The 17,598-nt window shown below is 48.4% G+C and overlaps 1 protein-coding gene across 1 annotated transcript in view; it reads right to left on the bottom strand.

Moving 5' to 3' along the window:
• The window catches only part of LOC147685207 (tumor necrosis factor receptor superfamily member 16-like), an 80,207-nt gene extending 67,724 nt beyond the window's left edge, over nucleotides 1-12,483 (bottom strand). Inside the window, exon 1 of the mRNA XM_086941118.1 lies at nucleotides 11,583-12,483. Coding sequence (XP_086797244.1) covers nucleotides 11,583-11,636 — 54 coding nt within the window. The 5' untranslated portion in view covers nucleotides 11,637-12,483. The remainder of the gene's footprint in view (nucleotides 1-11,582) is intronic.
• Nucleotides 12,484-17,598: the final 5,115 nt, after the last annotated feature.

Raw genomic sequence — 17,598 nt, 5'->3', positions numbered from 1 at the left:
CTTGTCTGGTCATTGACCCTTGCCCGGCAAAATATCTTGGGAAAATGGCTTCAGTGATCAACCCTTTGATCAATCCGGTGCTCAATCTCTCTTTGAGCACGGGTAAGGTCCCTCAGGCCTGGAAGCACGCCCTGATTTTGCCTTTGTTAAAAAAGCCTAATCTTGATCCCTTGGCCTACACCAATTACCGGCCCATCTCCCTTCTCCCATCACTGGCAAAAGTGGTGGAGAAGCATGTCCACATCTCGCTCTCCAACTTCTTGGAATGTAATAACATCCTTCATGACACTCAGTCGGGTTTCCGTGCCAATATGAGTACGGAGACCGCTCCTTGAAGTCACCGATGCCATCCGTGAGGTGTTAGATGAGGGTGTAAAGGCCATGCTGGTGATGCTGGATTTGTCGGCGGCCTTCGACACCGTTCCCCATGGCGGTCTTCTTTTAAGACTCTGGGAGATCGGACTACGGGGAGCGGTGTTCAGCTGGTTTAAGTCCTTCTTAGCGGGCCGCCGCCAAACGGTCTGGGCCCTTCCGTTCTCTGCTGAAATGCCGCCATCGGAGGTCGGGTGCGTCAGGGCTCTGTCCTGAGCCCCACCCTTTTTAACATCTGGCACCCTTGGCGGCCTTGGCAGAGTCTTTCGGAGCCCAGATTGTTTCTTACGCTGATGACACCCAGCTTCTCTTCACCTGCAAGAGGGGCTCTGATTTTGACAGCGTGGAGATCAGAGGCTGCCTGGGGGCAGTGTTTGAGTGGTTTGAACATCATAGCCGCAAATGCAACTCCGATAAATCGGAGCTGCTGTTTTTTGGCTGTTCCGCCGATCCCAGATGGCAGTCTTGGTGGCCTCCTGCCATGTTTCCTCTATCTGTCTCCTCCAAGGTAAAGAATCTGGGTGTGCTGATCGATGAGGGTCTTACTCTGAAACCTCAGATCCTAGGTCTTGTTGGAAAGTGTTTTGGCATTTTGAAAACAGAAATGTCTTCCTATGCTCTCTCTTGCGCATCGAAATGTCACCGTGCAGGCCTTGATAGGCTCCCGTTTGGATTATTCCAACGTCCTCTACCTGGGCATGCCTGATTACTTGTTATCGCGCATACAGGTAGTGCAGAATGCGGCTGCTAGAGCCATCTATGGCCTCCATCGTAGAACCAGCGCAAAAGAGCTATTGGAAAAATTGCATTGGCTCCCTATTAAGAAACAGGTGGCCTTCAAGGCACTTACACTCGCTTTCAAGGCATTGCACGACTCTGGAGCAAAATACATTAGAAAGCGACTGGCTTTCTACATGCCGGCCAGAACGCGGAGGTCAGCCTCTCTGACCTTGGCACGTGTTCCATCCATACGTCGGACTCGGATTGGGGGCCGCTCCTTCCGTTTTCTGGCACCTAAGTTATGGAATTCCTTGCCAGCTCATTTGAGGAAAGCCTCGAATTGGTTAAGTTTCAGGAAAGAGTTAAAGTCCTGGCTCTTTGTTCAATAGTTTCCTGTCCCTCCTCTGCTCCCAACAGCCGCTTCGGGTTTTCTTAAAGCGCCGGGACACTCCTCGGAGTAGCTGAGCGCTATATAAAACCATTAATAACATAACATAACTATGCGAACCGCGTAACTAGCCATCACAAACTAACTATACAAATTATGTAGCTTTACTATGTATCTATCCAACTATAGTATGTAATTCTGCACCAATACTAACTCTGTAACATTTATAACTACTATATAAGTTTGAACCTATCGTGTTTGTGCAAAAATACTACTGGTGTAACTACACTAGCTGTGTAAATAACTATCACACTCAGTAACTATACCAAGTAACACCAACTATATTAACGCTATGAAACTATGTAACTAATTAACAACTTTCGCTAGCCAATGTAACTCTATAAACATACTAATGCTATGTGCATGCTAATCGTGCAACTGTAACAAGCATATCTCTTTAACAGTACTACATTCTTTTGATTATATCTGCAGCCTTATCAGCCATGTACTTATACTAACTGTAATTGAATTATGTAACTATGAAACTATACAAACTCTGAAACTTTACTTACTCTGGAACGACATTAGCAGTAAAGGTTGGTGCTGGCTGTTATGTCATATTAGATAAAATGTTGTTGATTTTACAAAAAAATTGAAGGCTATACCATAGAAGAAGCTGGCCTTAACTCAAAATGTGCGATAACTGTGATATGGAGTTAAGGAATTTGTAACGCTCCTTTGTTATGTGTTGCTTAAATGAAAAGTCTGAAAATGAAGATTTTTTAAAATGGATGTATGACATCACAACGCATGCTTTTACCATGCATGCTTTTACATCGCAAGTTTTACAACGCATGCCTTTACAACGCATAGTGTTGTGGGGTGCTGGATAGTGAATAGTTTAATTTACTATTCCAACTCCAGTCCCCGTGGATAGTAGGGAAGGTGTTGGATAGTAAATTAAATCTATTCCCTATCCTAGAGCGCAATGCGTTGTAATGGTTTGCGTTGTAAAAGTTGCGATGTAAAGGCACTGCGTGGTAAAAGTTGCGTTGTAAAGGATGCTTCCCTTTTAAAATGATATAGCTGACCTATGCTATTATGCCAATAATATAACATAACACTGATAAGTGTAACTTTAGTACAAAAGGAGCGAGATGAGGAGTAAATGCAAATATTCTGTGTAATAGATTTAGGATCTGTGCACATTTACGCCTGCAGGAGGAACTTCCCATTGCAGACAATGCCCTAGAGTGGTGGATTATCCACAACCTGGGTTCAGTGGTGAGGAAGCGTGACTGGCTGGGGGAAGAGATGGCTAGGACACACAGAGTTGCAAGTTTGTAGATGTTCACAAATATTTATGCAGGTTGTTTCTTTTAATGGAGGAAAAGGGAACCGATTACATCCCATATTTCATGGGAGATGGAAAAGGGTTCCTCTACTGAGAAAAAACAAGTTTACTAGCATTACAGGTATAGTAACTATGTAACTTAATTGACTAAGTTGAATGAAAATACAAAGTATAATATGAGGGATGAAATACTCCCCTGACGTACATTATAATAAGGATATTGCAAGTCACAGTGGAGTTCCATAACGATATAGAGGAACGAGACTGACGGCCAAGCTCCTTTATATGGCTATGGAACTCCAAGGTGACTTGCAATATCTTTATCATGTACGGAAGGGGGTCCATTAGCCCATATAATACATGAGCTCACCATCCCCTTTCCCACAAACCATGTAAGTAGCCAGCGGCGGCTCCTCTGTTATGGCGGAGGAGCGTCCTCCCCCAGCCCCCTCCCCCCTGCTGAAAGCCAGCAGAGGCAACCAACAAAAATTAAATTATAATAAAACATTTGTATTATAATTGTATTTGTTGTCCTACAGGCTGTGTATCGAGGGAGGGGTGGGGGCATTCATCACAACACTGCAGCACCAGGGAGGAGTGGTGGGTGCTGCCATGTGCGCATGAAGGTTTGACCGGCCCTCTGGAGCTGCCAAACTTACATGCGCACTTACCCTTTCTCCACCTAGCTGTGTTGTACAGCTAGGTGGAGAAACCAACACAGGCCATGTCTGAGCGCCAAGGTGCTCGGACTAATCCCGGCACTACTGACATGCTCGGAATAGCATTACCAGCATTTGGGCAGCGCTGACATTGGGAGCTGGGAGCCTGCACAGTTGCAGCACGCTCCCGACAAAGGCGCGAGGATCAGGAGCAGGGCGGCGGCCACCGAAGAACGAAAGTGTCATTTTAATATTTATAATTTTATTTCTTTAGTTAATATTTCCCCGCCCCACCACTTCACAATACCAGGGACTGCTACTGTGTGTAGCTCTTTCATATGAAAATGCAAGCATGTTTGCAAACACAAAAAAAAAAATGAAAATAAAACCTCTAGAGCAAAATTAAATAAATCAAAAGCCTGTTAGATATGTATTTGTTCCAAAGGATATTTGAAACAAGTTCAATACAAGTCAGTTAAAAAAAGGTGCAGTAGCTCAGACTGTGTAAAAACATACAGAAAGATTATAGTTTTTCTCTATCTAAGGAATGCCAAAAATAAATATATTCTCTCCGCTTGTCATTATAATTTATTAAAGGAGAGCAAAGAAAGAAAAGTAAAGTTCCCTTTGTTGCTTTAAACAGCTGCTTTAATTATGCTCCTTGACCTGACCAGCCTTTGACATCAGCTCCTGGGTGCTATCCTAACTCACAATAGTCGACTTCTTTTCATTATAATCAGCGACTAACAGCCAATAGTCGCTGACTATAAAGAAATTAGAGAGCTGCATTTATGCAGGGATTACAGATCCCATGAATTTACAATATTACTTTACCAAATACCCTATATATCTTTCATTATAGTAGACATTATAGTAAGTACAGTAGATTATCGATCTTATTGCATACAATTTAATTATGCGACTACTATCAGCAGACAACTAAAAACATTTTCAAAAGTGAATCCGCTCCAATGCTTCTGTCTACGACATGAGAAACTTTCTAACTTTTTGGGGATTCAGAAAATCACGAATGTTCAGGGAAGTCTACACAAATGGTAAATTTCCACCAACCTTCTTCCTACACTTCAAGCCTTTTGCGATTCGTTAAGGCCGAAATTCGCAGAATTTCGGCCTTAGCGAATCGCAAACGGCCTTTTTTCCGATTTTGAATTGTATGAACAATTAGCAAAATAAGGAATCGCAAAAAATTGTGATTCCTTATTTTGTTTAAGCATTTAAGGAATCGCAGTTTTGTGATTCCTTAAATGCTATGTATGATGCTTTTCAAAATTGCGAATTCAGGTTTAGAAATCGCAAATTACCACCAACTTGTAGTTGGTGGTAATTTGCGACTTCTTGTAAATATGCACGATTGTGCATTTGTGAGGGTGGCATATGACGCACATACATGCCTATTGGGTATGTATGTGCGCCATATGCACACACATGTAATTTTCAGGGGTGCAGCAGGGTGTCCTTGAGACACCCCTGCACCCTTGAAATAATTCTCAAATTGCAATTAGCAAATTGCGAATTCGCAAATTGAGAATTATTTCAAAGTCATTTCTATGGGCCTCCTTGCCCATAGAAATGAATGGGAAATTATTCCTCATTTGCGAATTCACAAATAAGGAATAATTGGAAATCGCTAAAAAATAGCGATTTTCTACATACATACCATTTTGCGATTTCTAAATAGCGATTCCTTAAAAATCGCTATTTAGAAATCGCAATTGGTGATGATGATACATATGGCCCTTACTCCTACAATTATGCGATTGGCGTGCAATCTGCTCAGTCAATACAGTGGATTGCATTTCATATTTTTTTCTTATCTCCTCCAGGAAAGCCTTTCACTGGTAGAAAGCAGAGCAATGCCGGCTTTAGTGCCATAGGGCCGCATTCACAGTATTTTCTGTGGCAGACTCCAGAAGCGCCCCTACATTCAGGACACTTACGGACTTCGGGGGCCAAGAATGTAGTAGGGAATATCGAGTCCCCGATATTGATAGGACAGAAAATCGTTACCACAATATCGAGGAACAAAACAACAGAAGGTAAGTGCACAAAGGGGAGGTAGGATTTGCTATTCTTAACGCCACAGCTACGTACCATAAAGATATAGATAGCATCAAGGTACCTATATGTTGAGATTGTATTTATTTATTAAATTTTATAGGTTTATATAGCGCTAGCTAGACCTGGGGGTATCAGAGCTCTTTACATACATAGGTGCATTACATAGCATGACATATGGATGAGATAGGTATAGAAACGTGTCATTTGATATTTTGTAAATGGATTTGTTGCAATAATACTCTGTCCCGTCAGTATTTGGGGTTTAATATTCCCAGCCTTCTCTGGGTGATAGGATGGGTAATAGTACTAGCCCCAACAGTAATAGTAAGCTGCCTTTATAGAAGCGTAAAGTACCCCGTCCTTTTCACAGCTCACCTGTGCATCTTAATTGCAGTTGCTGCCTGTGCCAGCAGCCTGGTCTGCCCAAGAGTGACAGGCAAGTTCGGCACACACTGTTTCTCCGTGCCAGCTTCCTTATTGCCCATCGATGCCAGCCTCCTTACTGCCTACTAGTGCCGTTTTCGCAGACTGCCCAGTGCAGCGCCCTCATACCGCCCAACACCGATGCTTATAAATTACAATGCCAACCGATGCCACCTTTCCACACTACCCATCACTGATGTGCTCCTGCTGCCTACCAGTGCCAGCTGCCTATACTGCTTGCTAGGTCCTCCTGCTCATACTGACCCCCTGTGCTGCCCTTCGGCGCCAGCTTCTTGCCCGCCCGGTGCCAGCCCTGTTCTGATCCCACTGATAACCAGTCGCTGCTGGGATCCGCATACAACGCGCGAAACTACGAGGAATAAATGCGAAACTGGGCGTAGACGCCGGTGCGAAAGCAACGCGGAGGGAAAGAGCTGCTCGGGCCCCCTCCCCTTGTAATCTTGGGAGGATCTCGAGGCTGGAGCCAGCAGTGACTGCTTAATCCGAGATGCGATCGGGGAGCGCGAGAGCAGAGTGTTCCCCAGTTTGTGAAGTGCGGCCTTGCAATCAGCAGCTCCATCAAGCGTAGCAACCCTCCGGACGGCGGGGGTGGGGGCGAAGCACAGTGCAGCTGTTAGGAACAACTGGTTCTGGCGCCTGCTGCTCACCGCCCCCTTCACGCCTCCTCAGGGACAGAACAAAGAACCGGGGCCGTGAATATGGCCTGCCTGCGCCCCTGGGGCTACCTGCCACACGCACGCACCTGCTCAATTTAAGCGTAAGACAGGTACAGCGAGGGGTGGGGAGAGGGGGGGCTGCAGGAGTCTGTCATGCCACAGACCCCGCGACAAGAAGGAAGGAGGCGCGAGGCAGTGGACAGCCACTAGTAATCCCAGTCTTGGACTAGTTAAATAGGAGGGCAGCCTAATTGAATTCACCTGCAATGGAACCCGTGTTACCCTGTCAGTGTCGAACCCATTACGAGCAGACCACACCGAAGACTAAGGGTGTTAAACTCACTGAGCCATCATGCCAGCATCTTGGACCTCGCAGATGTGAGGCAACTGGTTTCTGCGGCCGGAAGGAAGGCAAAATGGAGTGGATTTGTTCAGAATAAAGTAACCCATTTAAGTGCACATCTGGAGTATAGTCTCCAGGTACGACAGGTAACACTTGCACGATTGTATTCAGTCCTGAGTACTTGTCCAGTTCTGCAGGCCACGCCTGAGTACAGAGTACTGTGTCCGGTGCTGCAGGTCATGCTTGAGCCCAGAGTACTTGTCCAGTTCTGCAGGCCACGCCAGAGTACAGAGTTCTTGTCCAGTTCTGCAGGCCACGCCCGAGTACCTAAGTACCTAGTACTTGTCCAGTTCTGCAGGCTGTCCCAGTAGTATGATGTCTCGAACGCCACGCCCCCAGCAGCGTCTGATTGGCCTAGAGGGCAATCTTGCAGTGCTGGAAGGGCTGGTCAGCGAGTTCAGTTTGTGGATCTGTCTTTAAAGTTGATTTCCCTAATATGAACATAAACATTACCTCCGGCAGGCACAAATGCATGCAGTCCCACACACTTCTAAAACAGGTATACAATGTTCTTTTTGCAAGTTCAAAGCGGCCCTAACTTGGAAACGTGGGCTACATTTTTATTTACTAATGGGGCCGTTTGGATTTTGCCCTCCCCCGGCCAGTTTTCTGTCCCAGTCCCAAACTGCGCCTGAGATACAAGCACTGTGTCCAGTTCAACCAGGTGCGTGCTCCACCTCAGACAGACAACATCGCTCCCCATCTTCACAAGAAACCTCAAAACCTGGCTCTTCGACAGACCCCCTCCTTGATGGAATGGAACCTGCACCCCCCCCACACACCCCTAGCGCCTTGAGACCCTCACTGGTGAGTAGTCTCGCTTTAGCAAACTCCTGATTGATTGACTGTATAAAGAGCTGCAGGCCACTAAGAATTCTTGGAGCCAGTCTGGGCTATTGTGTCCAGTTCTACAGGCCACGCCCGATATCATCGGCTATCATCGGCACTTTTGAATGCCGCGTTTGGAACATAATTGGTCCATTTCTTAATGCCACGTTGAAGTACTGAAGGTGTACGCGATACTTTTTATTCGATTTGTTAAAATCATAAAAGGGTAGAAGTACTGTGTCGACACCCAAATACTGTGCCCAGTTGCTGGAGAACTGGGTCTTCCCCCGAGCATTGTGTCTAGTTCTGCCACTCACATCCAAGTATAGCGTCTGTTTCTGCTGGCCACACTTAAGTAGTGAGCCAGTTCCGCAGGCCTGCCTTGTGAGAACTGCATCCTGTTCTACAGCATGTCGCCCAGCTGTATGTGAACATCTACAATATGGCGGCCAGTCATGGTGCCACATCAGGATCACTGTGTCCAGTATGGCGTACATCTAGCATATGGCAACCCCTCCGTCTCCTATTTTAAAAGGGGCCTGAAACTCCATCTCCTCAACAAATACTTTCCTGACCAACGTCAACTAACCTAGACTTTAATATCCGAGTTGACTCCCCTCTCACTTGACATTCAAGGATAGTTGGTGACCGGTCTGTGTTAGCCACCTTCGTTTGTTTTCTCTCCCTCCCCTGCCCTGTTTACCTATTTTTAATATTGTATTTTTTATCTCGGTTTTGCTTCCTTACCGCCTCCCTACTATGTAATGCAATGTCCTTCTGTTTTTTACAGTGTGTATGTAAAGCGCTCTGATACCCACGGGTCAAGCCAGCGCTATATAAAACTTTTAAAATAAATAAAAATATGACGGTCAGTTGTGGGTGCCACGCTTAAAGCATTGCGTGCAGTCCCGCGGGCCCTATCAGAAGTATGACTGCCATTTGTAAGCAAACATCTTGATTAGAACATGGCGGCCAGTCTTGGGTGCCATGCCTGAATCTGTAAGTAGTTCCTTACGCAGGACAGTATTGTGTCGTTTTCTACCGTTCTGGGGCATGTATGGCGCCCTAATTTTAAATGCACATCTGGCATAGGCCCATCAGTCGCAGCTGCCACACCTGGATCATGGAGTCCGGTATGGTAGGCCGCATCCAGAGTATGGTGCCCTGTCCTGACATTCAGGAGCACAGGGCCCAGCTTTCATTGCACATCTGGAGTATGGTGCCACGGACAGGGAGCAGGGCTAGATACCATGAGCGCTCCTCGAGCCACATATGGACTTGTGCGGTCATGCCTTGAGCTCACATCTGGAGCACTCTGCAGCCAGCGCCTTTAGAAGGAGTAAAGCAGATTAGACACAGTCTGGAACAGAGCTGTTGAGGCGCAGAGACGGGCATTTTCTTAAAGTTGTACACCAGGGAGGGAGACAGTGAGTGGGCCTCGGTAAAGAGCGACCTGTGTGTCTCGAGGGCATGCGTGCAGACATGTTCCGCGATCCTGTGGTGCACGTGGACGTGCACAGCGCAGGAAATAGAACTGAAACAGGCCGGCGACGGGCATTTTACGGACTACAATAATTAAGTGTGACGGTAAAGCACGCGCTGGAGTGAAATGTTCAGTTCACATTTGGTCGTTTTCGTGTCGCTTAGACACGCCTGGGGGAACCAGTAACACATGTTCTTTGACCAGTGTGTTGTCTGTCCTCCTGTGTGAAAGGGATACGCAGGCCAGATCAATGCATTTATTAAATGGAAACATTCATATAAGTATTAGAACTTTGTGCAGGCGAGAGCCGTTGTATCAAGCCAGGAAGAAAACACGACGTGCACAGGATCAAACGGAGCCGAGACTCGAAGAAGCTCGTAGCTCGGAATTCAGTGCCTCCAGTGGAAACGAATGTCCTCTAGCAGCTTTGGGGGAGGCGGTGGGGGGTTAAGGCCCCTAAGAGGCCACCACGCCTGCTAATATTATGAATGACATTAAACTGTCCAGTGTCCCCCCGTTTCTTCCTTCTCCTGGTCTGCTGGGTCATACCCCTCCCCCTCCTAATTCGAACATCAAAGCCTCTGCCTGTGTCTGTTTGTGCCCCTCCCATTGCCCGTAATCGCCACCATATTGCCCCCACCCGCTACCAATTAGCTCACTCTCGGACAGCCTAGATAGCTGGTTGTAAACTGTGGCAGTTATCAAACGCTTGAACCCAGGGCTTCTCAGAGGCTGAGCTGCTCGAACTGGGCCGTCCCGGAGGCCGCTGCCCTACCAGCTTTACCCTTGTGTACCCGGAGGCACTACCTGACTGTGCCTGCGTCTGTCCTGATGGGGTGTGGGTGAATTATCTGCCTTCTGCCCCCTGTCTGCTTGGGGGTTGCCCACTGAGCTAAGAACTCACCTCACACGATACCCCAGATGTGAACTTCGGAACTGCACTCTTGACTCGCGATGTACATCTTGAAAGTAGACTCAGTCCCCAGATGCGCACCTCTGGGCTGCACATTACAGCCGACAGACATCCACAACTGGACACAATACTTCAGATACCCGCATCAGACAGAGCTGGACACATCACTCCAGATGTGCATCTTCAAACTGGACACAACACTCCAGATGTGCATCTTAGGACTGGACGTGACTCTCCGGATGTGCTCTTTGGAACTGGCCACACCACAACACGATGTGCGCCGTGGGAGTGGATACAATTACAGATGTGCACTTCATAACTGGGCCGAATTCTTTAGGTGGCCTTCACATTTGGACGCAATACTAAAGACGAGGAACTCGAAAACGACACTCCTCCAAAATGGGCAAAACACTGTCCACGTGCACCGCCTAACCAGGCACTGCATTCCAGATGTTTAACAGGGGGGGGGGGCACAATAGTCGACACGCGGCTGACAGTGCTAGATCCAATACTCCACCTCGAACTGGACAGAACAGCACACATGTGGCCCCGAAAACTTGATACCAGTGGAATACTCATCAATATTGTGTACAGTGTAACAGCCCCCTCCCCCCCCCCCCCCCCCATTTCCCAAATCTGGTAACAGAAACACCCTTCCTGCTCTCCTGGTGGTTTTGGAACGCATGGACCCACACTGACGTCAGCACATACCTTGTGTTATACTATACTATACATATTTTGGTTTTAAGTGATAATAGACCACGTATATAGTGCCCACCACAAAAGTGAACCACCTCTAACCGCTACAACACCCTGTATTACCTATCTCAGTTGTTTTTACTCCCCCTTCCCCTGAAGGTAGAAAGGTTCGGTCGACCCTGCTGGAATTACAACTGTGCACACCGGGTTCTATAGATCATTAAAGCAGATGCTATTTCACCTCTATGCACACTTGCGCCAGGTCAAAATAACTTATACTTAAAGACAGATTTAAAATTTAAATACGTCTTTAGACATGTACTGTTTATCAAACGCCCGCACAACGTTGTGACTTAGGATGTCAAAGGTAATACTTCGCAAAACAAAAAAGTACAAATAAAAAAAAAAGGTGGAAAAAGTAGAAACCCCAAGACTACGGGCCATTAAAAGAATTTTAAAAGCCTGAGCAACAATAAGCGGCTCTCCCCCTTCAATAAACCACCTCCCAGGAATGACTACAAACAAAACACTCACATGAAACAAACACCTCATAACATAATGCATATCGACATATAGAAGCGCACCTGGATTAGGAGCAAACCCCATAGGGGCAGTAGGGCCGCCCTCCTCAGCTTCATGTCTGCTTCACTTGGAGAGCCGGCGCCGCCAACTCGCGCTGCCAAAAGTTTTCTCGAGCAGCTCTTCTTCGTAGGCGGCGGGGGTGTCCCACGACCAACTGAAGGGCCAAACACCCTTCTTCCGAAGAGTCCACCCTATAGGCTGTCTGAAGAGGAAATCGAATTCTTGAGCGTCCGGACAGGTTTCTATGCGCTGTGGTAAGGGTAGCCGGACCGATGAGCCGCAACAGGTCGACCCCCACGGCCGGACACACGTCTGAGATGGCCGGACCGGGTCAGGATTCCTCCCAGAGCCGCTGGGGGGAGAGACCTCGTTGGTTTAATAAAATCCCCAAAATACGTCCCGAGTCCTCCCGGCTAAACTGTCCTCCTCCCGAGATCTTCTCGTACCAGAGTCCAGAGGGAGCCTGGGGCAAAACCGGAAACCCGGCAGGGTGGGAGCATCGGCCGGGAGGAAGCAGGGAGTGTACACCACGGACCGTGCATCAATCAAAGGTGCACCACAGAGCGCGGCGGCCTCGGGACCCGCCAATCACGGTTTAAGGAATAACTTGGGTGAGCCCCTAATCCAGAAATGATCCTATTATGGAAAATGAGCGAGCATCCAGTCCGAGGGGCTGATGCCTTCCTCCTCCTCCGGTGAGCAGCTGAGCCCCTGGAAAAGGCAGCTGCTGCTCCCTGTTCCTCCTTCCTCGGCTCGCCTTCTCCTCCCCTCCCGGCTGCAGGTCTGTGTGATGTGCCACCACCCCCTGCGCGGCCTTAAGAACCCCACCCCTCCCTCACCCCCAGCCGCTCTCCAGACATGAAAGAGGGGAAGACAAAGCAGCAGCGAGGAGGAGGAGGGGCCGGGGGAGCATCACAAACAAAGAGTAAATCACACCCTTGAGCCTTTTTTTTTCAAACAGACAAGATGTGGGCGGGGACGCGCGCGGGCCGCCTGATTGGGCGGTGGCTGCGACAGTCGGGGCCTGTTTCCAGGCTCTGATTGAGCGAGGGAGGGTGATGCATCTGTAAGGGTCGGCGTTGGTAATGACAGCACGGAATGAAAAAAAAGGGGAGGGGTCTTCCTTCGTCTTTAGGGGTTTACAATCTAGATGCTTGTATCACATTACCATCTGAAAAGGGGCGAGGAGTGCTGGGGAGGATGTCCCTCCATTGTCACGGTCCTTTTATTGATGGGAAGGGGGCTGCGGGTCTCTGATCATTTTACACCAGCCCATCCTTTCGAGTAGAGGGGCATGGTTGAAAGGAAGTGAGGACAACTTCACCCCTTGTGTTTTGAGGGGAGTGGATGCAGACACCGCGCTGATAGCACGCCCCGTCCAGGTTTGCCGCGTGTCTAAGAGGTGCTAGCGGCAATACCACCGAAAACGAGGCAAAAAAACCTAGAGATAGTTTCAGCAAATTATATTTGGTCTGGGTGCGTCATGCCTATGCCATATTTCTCTCCGTCTCTTCATGTCCCTACAGCTGCAACATAAACAAATCCATTATTCCCAAATCCTCCCACAGGGAGAGAAAGCCTGCGAAGGTGTTCCATAGGGGGCTTTCTTGGCTTGGGTTGCATCAGTTGCTTGTGTTTACCTGTAACTGTTGGTGTGCTGCCTATATTCCAGAAGCAATGATATGTCTATCTTCTTCATATGACACACAAATGATGGACGGAATGCGTAACAAATCAAACATTCACCCCCAGTCAAGAGATCTGTGGTAAATCCATCAGTCTTTTGTTCACCATGACACCGCAGTTTAGACCCAGCCATATGCAAATTAGTTGTGACCCTGCTCCTCATAGAAACAATCCAGGCTGAACAGCCAGGCCAGGTCATCCCTGGACCAGAAACAAGCATTTTGGGACCAGTTGTAGGGTTTCACCCTTCATCAGCCAGGCTAGCTTGAATACAGTGGCATAGTGAGCCCGAGACCGACGTCTGGGCATACCTGGCTCACTTAGGGCGTGAAAGCAAAAGACACACAACTGATGGACAGAATGCAGAACCGCATTCCGCCCATCATATTGTTGTGTTTGCTCTGTACGCACTAAGTGGCCAAGGGTTTGCCCAGACATGGTTCCTTGCTCACTGTGCCACTACATTCAAGCTAGCCCGGCTGATGAGGGGTGATACCCCAAAACTGGTCCAAGGATGCTTCTTTCTGGTCCAGGGAGGACCAGGCCTGGCTGTTCAGGCTGGACTGTTCCCACGAGGAGCAGGGTCGAGACTGATTTGCAGATGGCTGGGTACAAACTGGGGTGGCATGGTGATCTGTTATTGCTGAAAATCACAGCCTGCCCACTTTTAACGACTGACTTTATTGTCACTCTCATTTGCTTACTTCTTATTCAATAGCTTGCCTTCCTCTTCTTGTTTTTGTCCCTCTCCTGTAGCAGAGCATCTTTACCATCCTTTTGATTGCCTGGCTTGTATCGTTCAACTGCTCACATTCAGGGAACTACTTTGTTTCTTTTTCATTCAGCACTCCATTAGAGTGCATGTGTTTTGAAGCTCTCTACTTCAGGTGCTGCTTCTCCCCCTCAAATACGTTCCTCTCCACACTGTGCTTGTCCCCAGCCTGTCTGTAAAACCACAGCAACATGTATATATACGTTCAGATATGGCTGAGGGTTATACTTTAAGGTTTGTTTTTGTGTTATCTCCTGCATTCCACATAAAGCATGAAAGTACAAGGTTTGGCACACAAAAGCTTCAATGGCACTGGGGAAAGGGCCATCTTCTGCACTCACTAACCTGGCGTATGAGAAAGAAGGAGTTCTTAGCACACAGCTTTCCAAACTTTTCATGTTGGTGACACACTTTTTGGAGATGCATCATTTTGGGACACAGTAAGGCAGTATAGCGAGCAAGCGTAGTAAGCGAGCCCGAACCACCTAAGGGGGGTTCGTGGGGGTTCTCACTCACTCTGTCTGTCTCCCCTATCACTCTCTAACAGTGTCCCTCTTTCTGTCTGCCTCCCTCTCTCTCCCTCTGTCTCCCTCCCTCTCTCTCCCTCTGTTTCCCCCTGTCTGTCTCCTTCTGTCTCGCTCTCTCTGTCTCCCTCTATTTCCTGCTCTCTGTATTCCGCTCTCTGTCTCCCGCTTTCTGTCTCCCTCTGTTTCTGTCCCTCTGTCTCCCTCCCTCTGTCTCCGTTCCTATGTCTCCCTCCCTCTCCATCTCTCTCTCTCTCTGTCCCCCTCTCCCTCTGTCTCCCTCTCCCTCCCTCTCCCTCTATCTCCTTCTGTCTGTCTCCCTCTGTCGGTCTCCCTCTGTCTCCCTCCCTCTGTCTCCCTCCCTGTTTCCCTCTCTCTCTCTGTCTCCCTCTCTCTCTGTCTCCCTCCCTCCCTCTGTCACCCTCTCTCCCTCTCTCTCTCTCTCCCTCTGTCTCCCTCTCCCTCTTCGTCTCCCTCTCTGCCTCTCTATCTCTGCCTGTCTCAGTCTCTGCCTGTCCCTGTCTCTGCCTCTATCTGTTGGTCTGTCCCTGTCTCCCTCTCTCTGTCTCCCTCTCCGTCTCTGTCTGTCTCTGTCTGTCTGCTCCTGTCACTGTCTCTACCTCAATTTGTCTCTGTCTGTCACCGTCTCTGTCTGTCTCTGTCTCTATCTCTGTCTGTCTCTGTCTCCCTGCTCCTGTCTCTCTCTATCTGTCTCCCTCCCTGTCTCTCTGTCTCTCTCTCTGTCTCCCTCCCTCTCTCTCCCTCTGTCTCCCTCCCTCTCCCTCTCTCTGTCCCTGCCTGTCTCCCTCAGTTTGTCTACCTCCCTCTGTCTCTCTCTGTCTGTCTCGCTCCCTCTGCCTCCCTCCCTCTGTCGCCCTCCTCCCTCTGTCTGTCTCCCTCTGTCTGTCTCTCTCCCTCCCTTTGTCTGTCTCCCTCCCTCTGTCTGTCTCCCTTTGTCTGTTGCCCTCTGTCTCCCTCTGTTTCTGTCCCTCTGTCTCCCTCCCTCAGTCTCCCTCGCTCTCCCTCTGTCTTCCTCTGTATGTCTCCCTCTGTCTCCCTCCCTATGTCTCCCTCTCTGTCTCCCTCTCTCTCTGTCTCCCTCCCTCTGTCTGTCTCCCTCTCTTTCCCTCTGTCCCCCCTGACTGTCTCCCTCTGCCTCCCTCTGTCTCTTTCTCTAAGTCTCCCCCTCTCCATCTGTCACCTTCTGTCTCCCTCTCTTTCTCGCCCGCTGCCTCTGTCTGTCTCAGTCTCTGCCTGTCCCTGTCCCTGTCTCTACCTCTATCTGTCTGTCCCTGTCTCTGTCTGTCCCTATCTCCTCCCTCTGTCTCCCTCTCCGTCTCTGCCTGTCTCTGCCTCTGTCTGTCTGCCCCTGTCCCTGTCTCTGCCTTTATTTGTCTCTGCCTGTCCCTGTCTCTATCTCTGTCTGTCTCCCTCTCTCTATCTGTCTCTCTCTGTCTCCCTCCCTCTGTCTGTCTCCCTCTGTCTGTCTCCCTCTGTCTCCCTATCTCTGTCTCCGTCCCTCTGTCTCCGTCTCTCTGTCTCCCTCCCTCTGTCTCTCTCTCTCTGTCTCCCCCTGTCTCCCTCTCTCTCTGTCTCCCTCCTTCTGTCTCCCTCTCTCTGTCTCCCTCTCCCTCTGTCTATCCCGGACTCCCTCCCCATGTCTCCCTCTCTCTCAGTCTCCCACGGTTTCCCTCTCTGTCTCCCTCCCTCTGTCTGTCACCCTCTGTCTGTCTCCCTCCCTCTGTCTGTCTCCCTCTCTGCCTCTCTCTGTCTCCCTCTGTCTCCATCCCTCTGTCTCCGTCCCTCTGTCTCCGTCCCTGTCTTCCTCCCTCTCACCCTCTCTGTCTCCCTCTCTCAGTCTCCCTCTCTCTCTGTCTTCCTCCCTCTGTCTCCCTCCCTCTGCCTTTCACCCTCTGCTTGTCACTCTCTGCCTGTCACCCTCTGTCTCTCACCCTCTGTCACCTCACCCCAGCTTTCTGGACACACACACAGCTGCTACTTCGCAGGTCTTTAAAAGGCCCTTTACTTGTTAATGAGGCTTTGTTGTGAATCGCCTGGCCCCCATAGAGCAGAGTGTCTCAGAGTCCACGCTGTTGCGGCAAACACCGAGACACTCTTTCAAAGGAATGCCTCTTAATTAGCAGCAGTTATGTCATAAGTGCCCTTGATACTGGTGTCATCTCGCGACACACACCACATGCAGGTGACACAGTACTGTGTCGGGACACACAGTTTGGAAAGCTCTGGCTTAGCATGACACTTCTTGACAGCTCATAAGTCAGCTCCCTGGGCCACTACAGATAACCAAAAGGGTGGAACCTGTAAAAAGTGAATGTGGCCTTGGCATACATTTCCCTTTACATTCTGACACTTTCTCATTCTTTTGAAAGAGTATTTAGAGTTTCCTGATTGAAAAGTATAAAAAACATAAATCATGACATTTGTAAAGGCTCAAAACATTGAATTCAATGTACAGTTCTGAAATACAATAAGCCACGTGTTTGATTTTCATCCATTATTTTGAATTACAAAAAATGTTTTCTAAGCAATACTTTAGAGACAAACACTGGCAAAGCCAACAGCTCGGCACTCGCATTACAAAGACAAGACTTATTTGCATTGCCAGTGTTTGATTTTACTTCCTGCTAACTGTAATTTTATGCAGGGTTGAATCCTGGCTTCCACATTTCTCCTTTACTTCCACCTTCATGAACGTCTCCTTTTAATTTTTGCCCTCCTCCCAGGGACTCTCATTTTTCTGCAGCTTCCCTCTTAAAAAGTTTTATTTGTCAAGCTAAGGGTAGCACCATACGGTCCACCTCTCATTCCCTTCTGTATCTCAACACTCCCCTACCCTTGTTCCCTTTTGTAAGCCACTCTGAAGGGTTAACCAACAGAATATCGACCACAAAAATATAGATGTAAAACATATCGAGGTAAAACTATAGAATGCAAAAATGTTGACTCCCTATACCTAAACAGGTAAGTACAAAAATATTGAAAAAAATATATAGTTTACAATAATATAGCTGTATT

The sequence above is a fragment of the Lissotriton vulgaris genome, chromosome 10 (assembly GCF_964263255.1).
Source record: "Lissotriton vulgaris chromosome 10, aLisVul1.2, whole genome shotgun sequence".
Lineage (NCBI taxonomy): Eukaryota > Metazoa > Chordata > Amphibia > Caudata > Salamandridae > Lissotriton > Lissotriton vulgaris.
Note: the sequence above shows the minus strand (reverse complement) of the source record. Positions and strands in the feature narration are given on the sequence as shown.